The sequence below is a fragment of the Clytia hemisphaerica genome, unplaced genomic scaffold, assembly GCF_902728285.1.
Source record: "Clytia hemisphaerica strain Z4C2 unplaced genomic scaffold, Clytia hemisphaerica genome assembly, whole genome shotgun sequence".
In the NCBI taxonomy this organism is placed as follows: domain Eukaryota; kingdom Metazoa; phylum Cnidaria; class Hydrozoa; order Leptothecata; family Clytiidae; genus Clytia; species Clytia hemisphaerica.
In genome coordinates, this window is record NW_027104441.1 from 1,395,302 (window position 1) to 1,413,274 (window position 17,973).

General features: G+C 34.9%; 2 protein-coding genes across 2 annotated transcripts; one reads left to right on the top strand and one right to left on the bottom strand.

Moving 5' to 3' along the window:
• Positions 1 to 606: 606 nt before the first annotated feature.
• Positions 607 to 16,668, top strand: LOC136820853 (uncharacterized). Its single transcript, XM_067077090.1, has 8 exons — positions 607 to 1,066; positions 2,815 to 2,883; positions 5,826 to 5,882; positions 6,035 to 6,130; positions 6,920 to 7,016; positions 7,334 to 7,386; positions 13,992 to 14,097; positions 15,487 to 16,668. Exons 1-8 carry the CDS (start codon positions 670 to 672, stop codon positions 15,638 to 15,640), a joined length of 1,029 nt encoding a protein of 342 aa, XP_066933191.1. The 5' UTR covers positions 607 to 669; the 3' UTR covers positions 15,641 to 16,668.
• LOC136820912 (beta-1 adrenergic receptor-like) lies at positions 9,546 to 10,995 on the bottom strand. The gene has a single exon (XM_067077147.1). The coding sequence runs from the start codon at positions 10,773 to 10,775 to the stop codon at positions 9,618 to 9,620; it is 1,158 nt and encodes a 385-aa protein (XP_066933248.1). The 5' UTR covers positions 10,776 to 10,995; the 3' UTR covers positions 9,546 to 9,617.
• Positions 16,669 to 17,973: the final 1,305 nt, after the last annotated feature.

The window sequence follows — 17,973 nt, forward strand, 5'->3', positions numbered from 1 at the left end:
AAGAGGAAAATTTCAGCCGACAGAAATCTTCTTTAGGTCCAATTCGTTCGTCATCTATATTTGGTATAACACTCTCTAGCCTCGAGTTTTCAAATCAAATACATTAGCCTGTAAAACACAAAAACAAGTTACAGTATAACATTTTAGCACCTTGCCAACGAACTTAAAGAATGTACAAACGATAAGTGTAAAAACAGTATCTTCAAATAGAAGAAGCTGTGTGAACATTATCATATCTAAATAATTTGATGATAAATACTTTTTACTTGTAAACATTAGTGAAAATTAGAAGAATAAATCTTTGTAAAGTTTAGCGTGAAAAATATCGTAGTTAGTATAATGTTAGCAACAGATTTAGAAAAAATCACAGAAGTTCAATTTAGTCTACATTAAGAAAAAAGAATCATGTTTTATCTATATTCTTCGTAAACAGAGTATCTGGAAAGAAAAATACGCTTTTTTAAATTTTCCAGATGTAGCGTGGTGACAGGGGGCAGGGGGCAGTGCCCCCCTCCCCAAGATGTTTTCTTTTTATAGTGGGCGCCTAAATCAAAATTTTCTAAAATTACCTCCTCAGTTTGCCCGAATTTTAGTCGACCCACCACGTTTTTTTGATTCTTTCCAGGTATCCTGTACTTCAAATGATCATTTTGATTTCAGTGACAAAATATGAATTCGAAGATGATACAATGGACATTACGTTGCTTCATTTTGATCAATATATTATACATACAAAACACACGATGCCAGACTTCAATAATAGTAGTTCCATCTTCCTCTGAATCAGTATCGCTTAACCAAACACATACAACTAGCGGAGAACCAGCATCATCAACAATTCCTATGCAACCTCTACCTCCAATTACATCAACAAGTTCATTACACCAAGCTGTATCGAGTACCATCAACGATCCTGATATTGTTACGTCATCATCAGCATCAGTGTCCAATCAAACGTGGCTGTCAACATCGGCATCCAATCAGATTGAACCATCTGAAACGGTAGCTATGACAACAGCAATAGATAATGGTGGTGGTGTTAAAGCTACTTCAGAAATTACACAGCGTGAGTAAACACCCTCTTTTTATAAAAAATATTATAATAACATTCTGTACTTGTAAGTCTCTAATGTTTTTTGTAAAATTGCTTTTGCAGAAAGCCTACCCGCACTTTTGAGCAAAATAGACTTTTTTCTCCGATTCCTGGCGAATTCTATCTCATTTTGAGCATTTAGCCCATCCACTGTTGTTCCGTCGGGTCTGTTTCGGTACCGAGTTTATGTATTTGCACTTTTGAGGACGGTAGAGTGACTGAAGCGATTTGGAAAAACCCGCAATTCCGCCCCGCAAAATCGAGGACGGTAAAAGTGCTGATTTACCGTCGTCCTCAGCTGGTCAGGATCTAATCAAATTAGAACCTTACCGTCTCCGTTGCTGAAAAACACACATACATAAACTCGCTGGTGTCTGTGGTGTCAGAGGAACAGGAGTCAGGGAAATAAGCCGTGTTTGGAACAACACTGTTCAGTGTATTGATGTATTGATTGAGTGCGTTTGTGTTCAAACTGAAATATAAAATTTGAACAAAAAGTAAGTCTAATGAAAAATGAAAACAAAACGGCTGACAAAGTACATGAACTACGTCTTATGAAAAAATGAAAACAAAACGGCTGACAAAGTACATGAACTAAGTCTTATGAAAAAATGAAAACAAAATGGCTGCTGACATGGTACAAGAACTAAGTATCAAAGGAAGTGAATGCGTGTAAATGCTAAGTATAATTGAGAACTAGAAAAATAATTAAGTATTAGAAAAATATGTAATGAAAACTTAACTTAAAAGCCACTGTAGAACAAAAGCAAAAAAAAAGGAAAAACTCACCAGCTAGCCTGAGATAAGAAGCTGTAAGCAGGCAGCAGTACACAGGGTGTGTGTTGATTAACACCAAGTGTATGTAGAATGAAAATAATTGTTAAGTTTGAAAAATGTATTGACTTGACATGTCTTGACTCCTTGAATGTCTCTGTTGAAGTGAAGTGCAAAACTGAAAGTGGCTATTTATACATTCTGCAGAATAGTATGTATAAAATACAGACCAGAAATAATTTATGAAAAACTAATATAAATTATGACAAAAAGTGAATTACAAATTGAATTGACACATATTGATATACAAAACCAAATGTGAATTTAACTGAAAATATGAAATATATTCAAAATGGTAGAAAATGTGAGTAAAATGCTGACCAAGGAAAGAAACAAACATGATAAAAACAAAAGAAAACACGAAAATGACAAACTGCAAAATGGTGAGAGTGCTGTGTGGGACTTGAGACTCAATTAAGGTTAACTGCCTTAACAGTGTCTTCCTTTTCAAATTCACTGGATTCGGTGTGTTCTGTCACTGGATAAACCGAACCCTTTTTCCGTGTTTGTAATTATGTTTTCATAGATATCTAAAGACCTTGTGGAAGCACTTTGATATATTTTAAATTAAACAAAGAAACTTTATTATTAAAAATTTTGTTTTTAAATAAGAGTGATATCGTTTTCTTACTCATCAATTTTAATTCACAAGCGTTTTCATGTTTGATTGACACGGATGTGGAGCAAAATTCGTTAGAAAGAGGAAAAAGAAAACTTTTTTTGCTTATGTCAGCACAATATTAACAATAGGGAGACACTGTCCTGATATGAAATATGTGTCTGATGTTAAACGGAACACTTATGTAAGAATAAAAATTTTAACTAAACATCTGCTTCTGTACTGTGAAATTCATTAAATTTTCTATTATTATCTTCATCATTGATAGCATCCTCGTCATCAGTGCAACCCTCCGTTTTGAATTCATCGCCCGCAGTACCATCCATGTCTGATCACGGTATAATTTTACATACAATCTTTTTTTAACATACAAATCTTTCGAAGCCTTCGGATGTTCTTAACTTTTTGGGTTTAAGCCTAAAAATTTTCTTTATATTTTCTTCATTTTGTGACCATTTTGACCCATTTTCCTAAAAAATTCTGGTGTTTTCGAGTCCGCAAAGCCTTAACATGTTCTTAACCTGTTCTTAGCATTTTGGCCATCGAAGCTTTATGTTCTTGTATAGTTTTTTCTTATAAAAAAACGTGTAAACAGTTAAATACCCGATTTGATTTCTGAACACAATAGACTAGCTCAAGGTTTTAAAAAACTATTATGACGCAGTCTAGATTTTCTTGGCTCTATTAGATGGTCTTCCACCTTCGTGTGTTTTTTAAATTTTGTCGATTTTTATTCGTAGACTTATTATTAATTTCGCCTTAGCGAAAGTATTACAATAGGCATGGTGCGGCGATATCGGAAGAAAATTTTGAAAACGAAAGTACTTGATACGGTGGACGAACTCACTAAAATCAATTTACAAATTACACGCTCGTATAACCACGGAAGGTTTTCTTTGGATTACGTCATTATATCTTTGTGTCTTTAGCTTCACAGTTTTGATTTTTCTTTATTTTCTTATAAGCATATACTTTATAAGAATCAAATCAATAACTCTTGTAAAGCGGTGAAATACCTTTCGGTAATAAGTTCTTACAAAGTAAACAAGGGATGGGGCACAATATGAGCATATTTATTTTTCTTATAAGCATTTACTTTATAAGAATCAAATCAACAACTCTTGATAGACGGTGATATACCTTCCGGTAATTAGTTCTTACAAAGTAAACAAGGGATGGTGCAAAATATGAGCATATTTATTTTTGTTATAAGCATTTACTTTATAAGAATCAAATCAATAACTCTTGATAGACGGTGATATACCTTTCGGTAATTAGTTTTTACAAAGTAAACAAGGGACGGCGCACAATATGAGCATATTTATTTTTGTTATAAGCATTTACTTTATAAGAATCAAATCAATAACTCTTGATAGACGGTGATATACCTTTCGGTAATTAGTTCTTACAAGGTAAACAAGGATTGGGGTACAATATGAGCATATCTATTTTTGTTATAAGCATTTACTTTATAAGAATCAAATCAATAACTCTTGATAGACGGTGATATACCTTTCGGTAATTAGTTCTTACAAAGTAAACAAGGGACGGCGCACAATATGAGCATATTTATTTTTCTTATAAGCATATACTTTATAAGAATCAAATCAATAACTCTTGATAGACGGTGATATACCTTTCGGTAATTAGTTCTTACAAAGTAAACAAGGGACGGCGCACAATATGAGCATATTCAGGGGGGGGCACGCAGTTACTACAAGACATGATGTGTAGTAAGTGCTTTTTCAACACTTTTTTTCAGGACCACCACCCTTTGCAGTTATTACACCTTGGTAGTAACTGTTTTCAGAAAAGATTTCCAGGTACCACCCCTGTTTTTGAGTGATATCATCAAAAACATCCTCGAAATTACCCTAAATTGCGATTATTTTTCAACCTAAAGCCATTTTTGTGCTAGATTTTCTTTTAATTTTAATTTATTTGGTTAACAGCTGTTGAGAACATTCTAATGATAATTAGGGAAAGCATAATTTCAAAGTTGGGTCTGAGAAAAATTTCAAATTTTTTTTCGTCCATTTATAACAAAAATATTTTTTTTAACAAAGAATTTTTTCACAAAAAATTCATTTTTTGTGAAAAATTTTGAAAGTTCTTTAAAAAGAATTAAAATATAAGCACTTACTACACCAAAAGTGCTAGCTTTAGTTTTTGGCACCACCCCCAAACAGCAGTTACTACACTGTGTAGTAACTGTTTTCATAACTTCTGAATACAGTACCACCACGGTAGTAAGTGTCATACTGTCTTGTAGTAACTGCGTGCCCCCCCCTGGCATATTTATTTTTCTTATAAGCATTTACTTTATAAGAATCAAATCAATAACTCTTGATAAACGGTGATATACCTTTCGGTAATTAGTTCTTACAAGGTAAACAAGGATTGGGGTACAATTTGAGCATATCTATTTTTGTTATAAGCATTTACTTTATAAGAATCAAATCAATAACACTTGATAGACGGTGATATACCTTCCGGTAATTAGTTCTTACAAAGTAAACAAGGGACGGCGCACAATATGAGCATATTTATTTTTCTTATAAGCATTTACTTTATAAGAATCAAATCAATAACTCTTGATAAACGGTGATATACCTTTCGGTAATTAGTTCTTACAAGGTAAAAAAGGATTGGGGTACAATTTGAGCATATCTATTTTTGTTATAAGCATTTACTTTATAAGAATCAAATCAATAACACTTGATAGACGGTGATATACCTTCCGGGTAATTAGTTCTTACAAAGTAAACAAGGGACGGCGCACAATATGAGCATATTTATTTTTCTTATAAGCATTTACTTTATAAGAATCAAATCAATAACTCTTGATAGATGGTGATATACGGTACTTAGTTCTTACAAAGTAAACAAGGGATGGCGTGCAATAAGAGCATATCAATTTTTTATAAGCATATACTTTATGAGAATTTTTAAAAATTAATCAGCAATTGTTCTTAAATTGGTCTTATTTTTTTAGCGATTTTAAGCCTCGTTGTTCTTGTTGTAAAATTGTTTCATCAAGGCTCGATGTAAAGTAGATTTCAGATTAGCTTCATCTACTTCTTGTTTTTCCCATGTAGTTCAAACTCTAGGCGAAATTTTCGACTTCAAGTCGTCTTGTTTTTGTTTCAATGCCTGATTAGCGTTGTCAAATACTGTCATAACTAGTAAGGGCCCTCTAAGTTTTACTGTTTTGGTACTCTAGGTTTAGCAATTCAATGTTATGGAAGCCTGCTACATCGTTTATTTTATTTTTTGTAGTGCCACCGTTGATTTCAAGTGTTGACCATTCAACAACATTGTCAACTTCCAGTCAAGGTATATCTTTCCCACTTTTAGTTTTCCCTCTCATATTATTAATTTAGCTATTAAAAATTGTGATTTGTTCTACGAAATCCCCCTGTCTGAATGAGCAGTAATACCCTGTGCGAATACACAAAGCTCTCTGATATCTTTTTTATGTATTCCAGTCCTTTCACAAAGTCTTGCGCCAGCAGCGTCATCACCAATCATGGAATCGTCAAGCCCTGTCAACATTATGACTACAATGGAACCTAATCCCAAAGGTTTGTTTACATTAAGCAATTTTATACAGATTTTTTAGTCTGAAATAAGTTTGAAAGAAAAATATCAAGGATGAGCAGAAAATTTTGAGAAACAATGAAGGTTAAAAACAGTGCTTTATTAGAGTTTATGAACCTCTAAACGGTATAGCGGTTTTTAACAATTCCTTGTGAAAACCACATAGTGATGAACTTAATTTAACTTCTTGTATAACAAAACCCCGTGTCACAGACCCGCTGGGACACCAGTTCCACTGGAAAATTTGTCAAAAATTTCCCCCGGTTGGAACATACCCTAGAATTTCAGCCCCACTGTGAAATTGACTTCGATTTTATCCCTCCCCTCATGAAACTCAATGCCTAAAAATTGCACTCTAAAACCCATCCCTACCGGACTTTCTAACCTTCGAACAATAGAATTTTTATCCCCATTGGGATTTCGATAGAAATTTCATCCTCACTGAGGGAAAAAGTCCTTCGGGGCTGTGAGGCTTAAGTGACAAGTGAATAGGTCGGAAAAATTCGCAATTCGCCAGATTAAAAAGGATCCTTGAATAAATCATATAATTGATTTTTTTTTTGATTGAATTATGTCTAGATTTTCGATAACTCTTTAGTTATGATGTGGTAGTCAGGGTCCTTTTGACAAAAATACTTAAGAGCTCCAGAGATCTTTGTGGTGTTGTTCCTTGAGTCAATTGAAAAGTCCAAAGAGTTCAAATGATCAGTATCCATCAATGACATCGCAAAAAATAAGGAATCGAAGCTTTACAACCAAAATTTTCTTTCCAGCTGCACCAAAACATTGTAATGATGTCATCGGGTCATATTGTGAAAATGGTGGCGTTTGTTTCAATCAAACTGGAACCGAAACTAAACCTGTTTGCTCGTAAGTTTGAATTTATTTTCTATTTTCGTCTTTTTTTATGATTGTGGTTACTTAGTTTATTGGTATCCTCGGCAGTATTTTCAACAACCTTTATTGTTAAAAAATTCGTCGGCAAAGAAATTTTTTGAAAAAAGAGAAAAATAATTATAAAAGAGCCAACATTTCTGCGCTGGCTTTGCTTCCAATTTTGCCTTTATATGAAGTGCCGTAGCATGAACGGTGTCTGTAGAAATCCCTTGTAGAGATAGTGATCTCGAGCCGGTCACGGACGTGAGGGAATGGAATAGATTTCAATGAAGTTTGTCTGATTTTTTTAGATGCATAGATGAATATTATGGAGAAAAATGTGATAAGAAGATCGTACCAAAATGTAAGTTTGAAGGAATCTCTGACGCATTCTTTGATTTATTTGTTATGTAGATCATTCGTAGAGGATATTTTGGGAAGTTTGTTATTAATCTTTTAACTTTCTGCTTACAAGGTTAGCGTGAATTCGCAAATGTTTTTTTACGTAGATACTGGAGTATTGGGTTTTTACAGAAAAAGTCTGTGACAGACATGGCTGATACCGATTATTGTAACAGTTCTAAGATTCTATAACAAGTTCCTTGAGGTGAGCTGTTTGTACGCTTAGCGTGGAGTGAACATTTATCGGTGCAAAAAGGTCCGTCGATGTCCTTCTGGTATATAGTAAAAACTCGGTAAACCTTATTCTTATTGTCTTAAGATTCTATAACATCGAAGCAAGTACCTCGAGATGATATAATAGAAACTCGGTGAACCTTATTTCTGGCACACCCGGTACACTAATTAAAAAGATAATTCCTGAAAATTCATTGTAGGTGCTAAAAACATCAGATTTCGTCTAAAATCTTGAGTCAAGCAAAATTCAAATTAAACTTTTTGTTTTCCCAATTTTTATTGCACATATCACTTATTGGAAAAATCTTGATAACGTTTCTCTTTCACTTGCGATAAAATTATGACGCAAACTTAGAAAAAAAGTTTTCATTGAGAAAATAACAGCGGGCGACTCGTTCACTCGGACGTGTTAAGTATATTCGGAAAAGAGGCCCGAAACAACTGGTTCAAAGCCTAAAATACCTCGATTTCGCCCTGTACAATAAGAACCGGATAAAACTAACTTGAGGACGAAGGTACTAAAAAATCAGATTGACCGAGCCTTTGTTGGTTTATTGGTTCTTACTAAAAATGGGCTATCTCTTTTATGTCGGTCCTTTATCATTGAGTCAAATCAATAGATATTGTGTCGTTCATTTCCACCCCTTAACTTCTCTCCTTTATCTTTTTATTTCTCATTATGTCCGATTATGTTCCCCTACCTTGGGAAGTGTAACCATCGAAAGAGGAGCTTTCGGAACGACTCTGACGACCTTACTCTTAGGTTCCAAATAAACGCCCCCCCCCGCTTGTTAATTTTTCGAAAATTTTCCAACCCCCCCGGACCTTATTAGGACCCCCCCGTTTATTAATCTCTAAGAATATTTTCAGCTGTCAAAGAGAAGGCCCCTTATTTTGCTCTAAATAGCCTGATTTTAGCCTCTTTTTACCTTATTTTTGGGTTTCAGAAGAACAATTTCCAACCCCCCAGCAATTAGGTCCCCCCCGTTTATTAAAATCTAGAAAATCTTCCAACCCCCCCCCCCCCGTTTATTTGGAACCTAAGAGTACTTACTTATACCAGTCATAAGAACCGCATATTTTCTTCGTGCAAGTCCTGAAGCCAACAACTGAAAAGTAATGAATAGTAATTGAAGTGATTACCTACTGTTTACGACTATGGCTTTTAAATTTACATTTAATGTTTCCTGGAAGTCTTTCCTGTTTCAGTGATGTATCAAGTATTTTGATAAAATATTTAAATAAACTGTTCTCCTGGCTAGTTTCTTACATAATCTTTTAAACATTTACCATTATAGTCAGATATGGAATGCCTTAAGTTTTTTGGAAACTAATTTGGTGGGGGTAGTTTTACTTTTCTTATCAAAGAAATTAGGAGAAAATTTTTGAAATTATGAAAAGTAATTAAATTTGGCGAGTTACCTTTTTTTTCATTTTTGGGAATTTTTACAGAACTCGCTAAAATTAGTTTTCTTAGGATGAAGCTTTAATACTTTTTGATGAATCAACTAAATCAAATTCAACCCCTCTACCGCAATTATAGTTGAGGATTTTTATTCACTTCCGAGTTTTTCTGACTGGTCAAGGTCGAAATTATGCAATGTAAGTAAGTTGAATGATGATTCGTCAAATATCATTTACATAATTGCTATTTACAATCCTCTTTAATCTATCACCACTTGTGGTATTAAGTGAGAGATTCGCAATTGCGACCAAGAAGACTTTCGATTCTTCCCTATTTCAAACTGGCATTGCCAGAGGGAGTCTTTGTACATTAAAACGTCTTGCAGCTGGAAAAGTTGTGTTTATTTTCAAAAAATGGCTCTAGGTAGAACTAAGTTCTTTTTTCTTAATTGAGAAAGAAAATTGGAAACAACGCTAAGTTCATTTGATTTATGAAAATTAAAATATGAAAAGTTAAATTTTTATTTGATAATCTCATCATTTTTGTCTCAGTTCTCAAACATAGCTTTGTGTTTTCGGAATGTCCATTACATGAAGTTGAATATCCTCAACCTCGTTTTCATGTTGTGTTGTATTATTATTCAAGTCACTTGTTTCCGGTGGTTGATTTTCCAAAACTCTCGCATGCGGTGTTCGAATACCAAGCCTCAACTTACTCAAAGTTCGTTGCCGTAACTTTATACTCTTCATTTTTTCGGTACCGTTAGAATCACCACCATCCAGGTGCAATATCTTACGGAAACATTTTTTAAACTCGTCATTGTAAATGTAGTAAATGACGCAATTGAAGAATGAGTTTGAATAAACGAGAACAGAGATCACCATTATGAATGATTGAGTCACAAGTTCTCCATCGTAGATGCTGAAAAAACCACCCAAGATTGAGGGTATCCAACAACAATAGAATACAATGATCAATAAACAGATCATGCGCGTCATACGTCTCTCACGTGATTTCAATGTTTTCATCTGTGAGGTGGAGAGCGCTCTCCTTCCCTGCTTTTTTATCTCATTAATTTGGTGACTTGCTACACGATAGATTTTGTAATACAAAACACCAAAGACGACCAAAGGTACAAGATCACTAAAACACATCATATATAAATAGTCTTGCTTCAACATTGTAGCGTATTTGCAGAGATGATCTTGTTCGGCACGGTAAGCGCTCGGAATTATAGCTAACTTAGAGAAAATGGGTAGAAAAGAAAACATAATAACAAATGTCCATAATAAAGAGACAACGATAATGCTTCGTTTTGGTGTTACGATTTCATCATAATGTAGAGGTGACTTGACGTATATGAATCGGTCTATTAGTATAATCATCAGATTAAGTGAAGATGCAGAGAGGTTCAAAATGTTCACTGAAACGGAGAGCTGACACCATTTTAAAGTTCTCGTCCAATCAGCGTAAAAGATTTCGTTCAGCCGTAACGGTATCAAAATACAACCTACAAAAAGATCTGCAATGGAGAGTGAAAAGATGAAGATTTTGGTGGCATGTTTAACTTTTTTGATCCTCCGCAGAGCCAAAATAACGAAAATGTTACCAACAGTTATGAGGAATGATAGAGTAAGGAAAACAACTGCATGTAGAAACGCGATTTCTTCCTTGAATTCGGAATATCGGTTTTCGGTAGGTTTGTCCGACATTGTTGTGGAGATTTTTGTTCGATTTTGTCTTCAAAGCTCAAGGACTGTTATATCATTGCTAAAAAAAATTTCTCCTGGCAATTCCCTACTCTCCAATCTCTTCCCCTCAATATTTGATCCGAATTTTGTTTTTTATCTTTCTTGCCGCAATGTTTGGCTTTTTTATGTCCTCCAAACCATTTTCTTCTGTTCAAGGTTTGGTCCTATCAATTCCAAGGAGGTTGCAAAATATTATTTCTTTTCCTTCGAAAGTTCCTTGATTGAAATCTCTATAAATAAAATGTAATTAAACGAATAAATAGCTTGATATTATTTATCTCAGTTTCTTTCATTTACTAATTTCATTTCGTCTTTTGTTCTGTTGGTTATCTTCCATTTCATTTTATCAATGTACGATACACGTTTTTTATAAGAACAAGCAATATAAAATGTTAAGAACAAGAACATTTTAAGGTTTGGTGAACTGGGTGGGTACCCTAAAAAACACCTAATTTCTTAATAAAATGGACAAAAATACTAAAAAAATGGTGGAAATAAGAACATGTTAAGAACATTTTTAGGCTTGAAACTTAAAAGTTAAGAAGAACTGAAGGTTTCAAAAATTTTGGGTGTTCTTATAAAAAAAACATGTATGTTACCTTAGGACCCCTATCTTTTTGTATTTTTAGAAACAAAATGAGATCAAAAAGAAAAGTTGATTAGCATTGAATTGATGATTTTCCACCAATTACGTCTATTCTATATGATGAAATCAAAACTTATCAAAAATGACCTGCTCCTCTAAATGTATACGCCTACGGAATTAGTTTTTACCTCTTTCGTCGTCTGAGTCAAATATGAAATATTTCTATGACCGATGTTATTAGGAGATTCAAAATTTTTTGTAATCCAGCCCCCGTCTTTGTATGATATTGTACAAGGAATTAGGGGGTTTGAATACTGAAGTTTTGATGTCTCCACCTCCAAGACAGCAAAGTGAATCTCCATTCCCAATCCTTTTAGTTTTTTATTATTCAACAGCACCTTTTGCGAAGCTTTAAACCTTCTTTTAAAAAAAAGAAGTTTGTATTTAGCCTAGGAATGGCTATCCTGATAAAATTCTTCTCCAAATTTCAAGGCGAGTCTTTAAATTTATTAGAAGAGTTTGATCAAAATAATAAAAAAGTTCCCAAAGGACCGAACTAGAGAGCTCTATAAAAAGGTTCAAATGCTACACTCATTTTGTTTTATAAGCATACGGTAAATTTCGGTTGAAGCTCACTATGCTTAAGTAAAGCTCAATTTTGAGCCTCGACTATGCTTAACCCTATGCTTGGTAAAAAAATTATGAAGGGGGAGGTTTCTTTGGCTGAGCCTCAAGGTATGCTTAGCATATCTTAATTTTTCTGGAAATTTGAGCTTCAGTATGCTTATAAACGTTATGCTTATAAAACGAAATGAGTGTATTTTATCATGGTCCTTTAAAAAACATATAAAATCTTAAACCAAAAACGAAGAGATTTTTATCCATAATTTATTTGGCTAGTACATAGGATCACCATTTAATTTCTTATTTATGTCAATGTCAACAGAGACAAAATCCTCTTAAAAGATCCTAAATAAATGGCTGTCCAGGTTCGACATTAAATGCGGTTCTTCTTAAACTTAGCATGATGTCTCAATTTATGATATAGTGAGATGTGACTGCTGTGCGGACGTTGAGAACGATTGTGAAAATCGATTTGAAGAAGTCAATTTTAAGGATTTCAGGTTACTGCGCTCCACTCTTTCCCCAAATTTTCCAAAAATAGGCACCCTACGAGGGACTGATTTTTCTATTTTGGTGTTTTTGCGACCCTACCTGGGACTCGTGGAGGTTAAAAAAGATACCCTGACCAGCGGAGCATCCCCGTAACTTATCTTGCCCTAGTACTCCCCCCCCCCCGGATGAAAATCTGCTGAAAATGCAAAATTACCGAATATATTGAGATATAAACTAAGCTAACCGCTCATGAAAATTGTCCAATGAAACCCCTTCCTAAATTATGTGCCAGTTCTGTTTTAACTTATTTCAAAGTTGCTGAGATTAATTTGAGAATCCCGAAGGGGCTAAATTTGAAATTTTTGATGGGAAATTACTTGCACGTTTTTGCTTTGTTTTTAAGAAACACACTTTGAGGCTGATTGGTAAAACTAGTTTCTTAAAAAAACAACGTGTATTTCCCATCCAAATACCTTAAGGGAAGAAATTTTGGCGGAAAGAGAATTTGGCGGATTTGGCGGATTTGACTGAAACCAAATTAAGTTCCCGCCAAAATTTCTTTTTTCCATCATCCGCCAAATCAAATTCCGGCCAAATTAAACATTTTGAAAATATGATCTCTTTTAAGGTGTTTTTGCTATTTTTTCGCTGTTTTCACGCCATCTTAAAGGTTAAATTTTTAAGCGACCGCCAAATTAAATTCCCGCCAAATTTAGTTTTTTCGTCCATCCGCCAAATTAAATTCCCTCTGAAAAAACTTTTTTGGCCATCTGCCAAATTAAATTCCCGCCAAAATTTCTTCCTTTAAGGTAGTGTGGTTTTAACACAAACGCAAGATTGAAATTAAAACCAATCGCCATATCTCGAAAAATGTGCAGCTTAAAAACAAAGAAAGGCTAGATTCAATCAGTCATTTTGAAAACGGTGCAAATCTCGTGGCTTCACTTTTTATAGCTTGAGAAAGGTTGAAGATTTCCATCTACAATATCATGGTTGAAATATATTGAGAATTCCGGTTATTTTAACGTTTTTCAAGATTTAAAGCTCCGGTGAGAAAGTCGATTTTGGGCTATCTCTTTAATTTAATCGAATATTTAAATTCGGGAGGGGTTGGCTGACTTCCAGGCTATATTCTGAGCCTTTTTGGACTATTTTTTAACTTTTGGATCCTAAGGTCCTAAGTCGTAAGTCTAGCGTTAAAACTCAGAGTTAAAAACTCTTCCTTCGAACCTTCTTTAGAGCACTTACAAATCGATTGTGATTACAAAACTTCCTGGGGAATTTCCCTTTTTTCTCAAATATTATGACCTTGATTGTAGCCCTGAACTTATCGCGCAGCACTATCCCAATTTTTGCGACTTTGGCGCGTTTGATTGATGAGCGAGCTTTTGTATTGTTAGTCGTAAGTGCAATACTACACAAAATCTCTTCGTGGACAAATCTTAATATATTTCCTCTCTTGTTTTTCATTGTAGTGTACATGCAGCTGACGTATGCATTGGGAGGAACTACCGGCTTCCTTTTAATTGTGGTTATCTGTCTCGTTTGTTGTCGATGTCAGAAAAGAAAAACTGGGAAAGGGTAAGACGACTTGACACATCGTCAATTTAGATTTCACAGTGGAACCTCTAATTAGCGGACACCATCGGGGAAAGGGGTTAGTGTCCGCTAATTAGAAGTGTCCGCCTTTTAGAAACTTTTGATCTCGCAGCTCCAATTTTGAAATTAGGCCATCCCAGGGTGTCGAAAATACAAAATTGGGGTCTAAAGTACTTATCTGCAGACACTAGGCCATAGAAGAGCTCGAGTGACTGGCAAGAGGTTAAATCGAGGTGGTGGGTACGGACTTGAAGTAATAGTGATTTTCTTTGGCCCACCTAAATTCGCTGAATGGATCAAGGGAAAACTGGAAATTTGTAGAAATAATTTGAAAAATAAGACTAATACTCTCGGGTACCTAATAGCCGGGGGGGTTGGAATAAGCGGGGGGTTGGAAAAAATCTCAAAACTTAATAAGCGGGGGGGTTGGAATAAAAATGTCCTGGGTGGAAAATCTTTGAAAAGGAGGCTAATACAGCTAAATTAGGACAAAAAAGGGAACTTTCAAAAACATTTTCCCAAAAATTAATAAGCGGGGGGGGGTTGGAATAAGAATGTCCTGGGTGGAAAATTTTCGAAAAATTAATTAGCGGGGGGGGACGGCTATTAAGTACCCGAGTAAGTGCTTGAAATAAAAATGTCAAAAAATTTTTTCAAATTTTGGACGTTTGTGACCCGTTTGATATTCAATGTCCGCTAATTGGAGAGCTAAAATAGGGGTTTTAGCCATTTTGTGCGAAAAAAATTTGTCCACTAATCAGAGGGTCCGCTAATTGAGTGTCCGCCTTTTAGAAACTTTTTTATGAGGATTTGACTAGGAAACAGCCGGGGGAAATGAAATTGTCCGCTAATCAGAGGTGTCCGCCTTTTAGAGTGTCCGTTAATTAGAGGTTTTACTGTACTTATTTTTATTAATTTTCTGCATTTCAAGCCTTTGTTTCTTTTCGCACGCTTGCTTTCATAAGAACAAGCGAAATAAGGCTGAGCTTAAGACTGGTAAATTGTTCTAAAAAATAGGGCTATTGTTCTTGGTTCTAAAGGACCCTAAAGAATGAATTCTCATGCAATTCTCATACAATACAGTTTTTAACCCGGTTAGTATGTCTCCTTTAGGATTTTTTATACCGGAACAGTCACATCGGATCTGTGAATAAAAGATAATTTGCACTAGAACTTGTGTTAAAGGTTTTATTTTTACATAAGTTTTCCCGTTCCATATCAGACGTTTTCATATCAGGACAGTGTTTGCCTATTGTTTTATTGTGCTTGTCATCCGTGTCAATTCAATGGGAAAAAATTGATGAGCTAGCAAACGATTTCACTCTTTAAAAACAAAACCTTTAATCACTCCTTTCTTCCTTTATTTTTCAGGGAACTTCCATTTTCTGAGGAATTGGACAGTTTCAGTGTTGGCAGCAAACGGGCAAGCAAATTGTTTCCTTCCAATGGTAGCAGCAGTAATGGCAAGAACAGTGTTAGTGTCATGTCTTTTGAGAACAATGGAATCGATATGTATGGTGATTAATAAGCCTTCTCATAAGTTACGTCATGAACAACACTTGCCTTGTTTTGAAAATCTCACTTTAGATTTTGAGCCATACTTTTCTAGATAGAAAGCTTCTTTTCACCGTTCGTGAGTTGGGTTGGGATTAAATAACACACGTACCCAGCTGGTACATGACGTGTTGTTTTAACGTTCACTTGACGTTATATAGACGTTGTGAACATTAAATAAACGTTGAAACAACGTTGTGTGCCAGCTGGTTTAACGTCGCGTATGAGGAAAGTCATGCCCAGGACGTAACTTATGAAAAGCCATATTCTTCTCGATGGCTAGCGGTATGATGCTAAAGTTGAAAATCGAATTCAACTTGGTGTGATGAAGACAATTTAACCAAAATAGAAATTCCTTCGCTACCACCACTCTTTATTTAAGATATACATAAGTAAACTCTCCAATACGACGGTTTTTGTATCGGTATGTCACTGGAAATGCCCGGAAAGGTTTGATTTTGAGTGTCTAGTCAATGATTTTAGCTTTGAACTTCTTACTGGAGAAACCTCGTTTTATGATAATGATTGATAACCATGCCACCCCTATCTCACAGCCCCGATGGAACATTTTTCCTCAGTGGGGATAAAATTCCTATCAAAATCCCAGTGCGGATAGAAATTCTATTGTTCAAAGGTTAAAAAATCCAGTAGGTATGGTTTTGGAGTGCAATTTTCAGACATCCAGAGACATCGAATTTTCGAGTGGGGATGAAATCAAAATCAATTTCCCAGTGGGGCTGAAATTCCAGGGCATTTTCCCACTGGAAACGAAAATTTTGTCAAACCCAGTGGCTTTGTGACACAGGGGTGTACCAGTACAGTACAGTGCACTCCTCTGGGAAGACTGAAGAGGGCTGAATTAAGAGTGAATTGAAGTATATATAATTTATAAATTTTGATAAAAAATGCTTTTATTAAAAAATTGTATTTTTATAGAAGATATTATTTTGTATGAAGGTAAAAAAAAGAATTCTATCTAGTAAGTCCATTGTCTTTAATGATCATTAAACCCTTGTTATTTTACTTATTTCACTGAAAATTTCAAGTGGGTTTCATGGTTGGTGGAGGAGCGGTATCGGCTCTTTTTTCAAATGGAGTGGCGGAATTCAACGAAAATTCCGATGGAATTTCGGAAATAGTGCTCTCTGCCGGAGTCTGAAAAGTGGGGAAAACGGAATTTTGGAAATAGAAAATACATTCGAAATTCACAGATTCTTTGACAAAAGCTTTGAATTTTGGTTCTTTTTTAGACGGTTTGACGGAAATTGGGGAGAAAAAGGACCGAATTGCAGAATGGGGTACCCCAGATTATTAAATCTCAAACATTTTCTTGAGGAAAAAGGAAAAAATAATTCCGAGCGTAGTATTCCAAGGTGGTCAAAGTTTCAAAATAAGGATGAAATATTATGAAGAAGAAGAAAATGAAAACCATAAGTCTTTAATTTACGCTTTTTTAAAACTTGAAACTAAATAAATCACCATTCAGATTTTTTATCAAAAGTTCAACCTCTTTACAGTAAGGTCCTTCAAATAATAACTTATCGCCCCCTTCGATACTTATTCAGGACCATTGAGAATTAAGGCAACATGTGTTAAACCTGCAACGTAACTACCGTAGTTTTGCATAACATTCCATTTCCCACACTAATATTCTCCTGACTTTGCCGGGGATTCTTCCGCTACTTTTCCCAGGATAGCCCAGCATGAGATTAAAAAACGTTTTTTTCAAAACTACCTTTAAAAGTTGTGTTTACTTACAAAACAACCTAACTTTTCCGAAGCTCATTTTTCAACTAACCGGAGTTCTAGGAGGGGGTTTATCTAAAAAATCCTACATTACTAAAAATAGACATAAAGAACAGCAAATTTTGCCGTCCGCAACCGCGATCGAAAGTGATTGTACCATCCCTACTTTTTCATTCCTCTTTGGTTATATTATGGTTTCAAAGAACGACAAATTATGCACATGCGTGTTATAATGTAGGATACTTTTGAGGGACAGGCTGTAGTCTTTTTCCGATAGGAAAGTGGAATCTTAGTGCAGGAAGTGGGATCTCATGCAAAACGACGGTACACAGGGTGTCTACGGATTTTTTTCGGGGTTTTCAAGGTTTTTTTGGTCATTTTTAAGTGGTTTTTCAAGGTTTTTTGGCAAAAACTTTGGCACTTTTCAAGAATTTTTGATACTCAGTTGATATGGCTCTTTACAGGAATTTTTGTTTTTTTTCAGAGTGGTAGATGAAAGAAAAATAGAGGACAGCAAATAAAATTTATTCGCTTTTGGTGCCCGGGGAATTACTTCCA

Coding starts and splice junctions, on each gene's coding strand:
- LOC136820853 (XM_067077090.1), top strand. CDS start 670: ATGAATTCGAAGATGATACAATGGACATTACGTTGCTTCATTTTGATC. Junction 1,067..2,814: donor TACTTCAGAAATTACACAGC/GTGAGTAAACAC, acceptor CATCATTGATAG/CATCCTCGTCATCAGTGCAA. Junction 6,131..6,919: donor AATGGAACCTAATCCCAAAG/GTTTGTTTACAT, acceptor TTTTCTTTCCAG/CTGCACCAAAACATTGTAAT.
- LOC136820912 (XM_067077147.1), bottom strand. CDS start 10,775: ATGTCGGACAAACCTACCGAAAACCGATATTCCGAATTCAAGGAAGAA.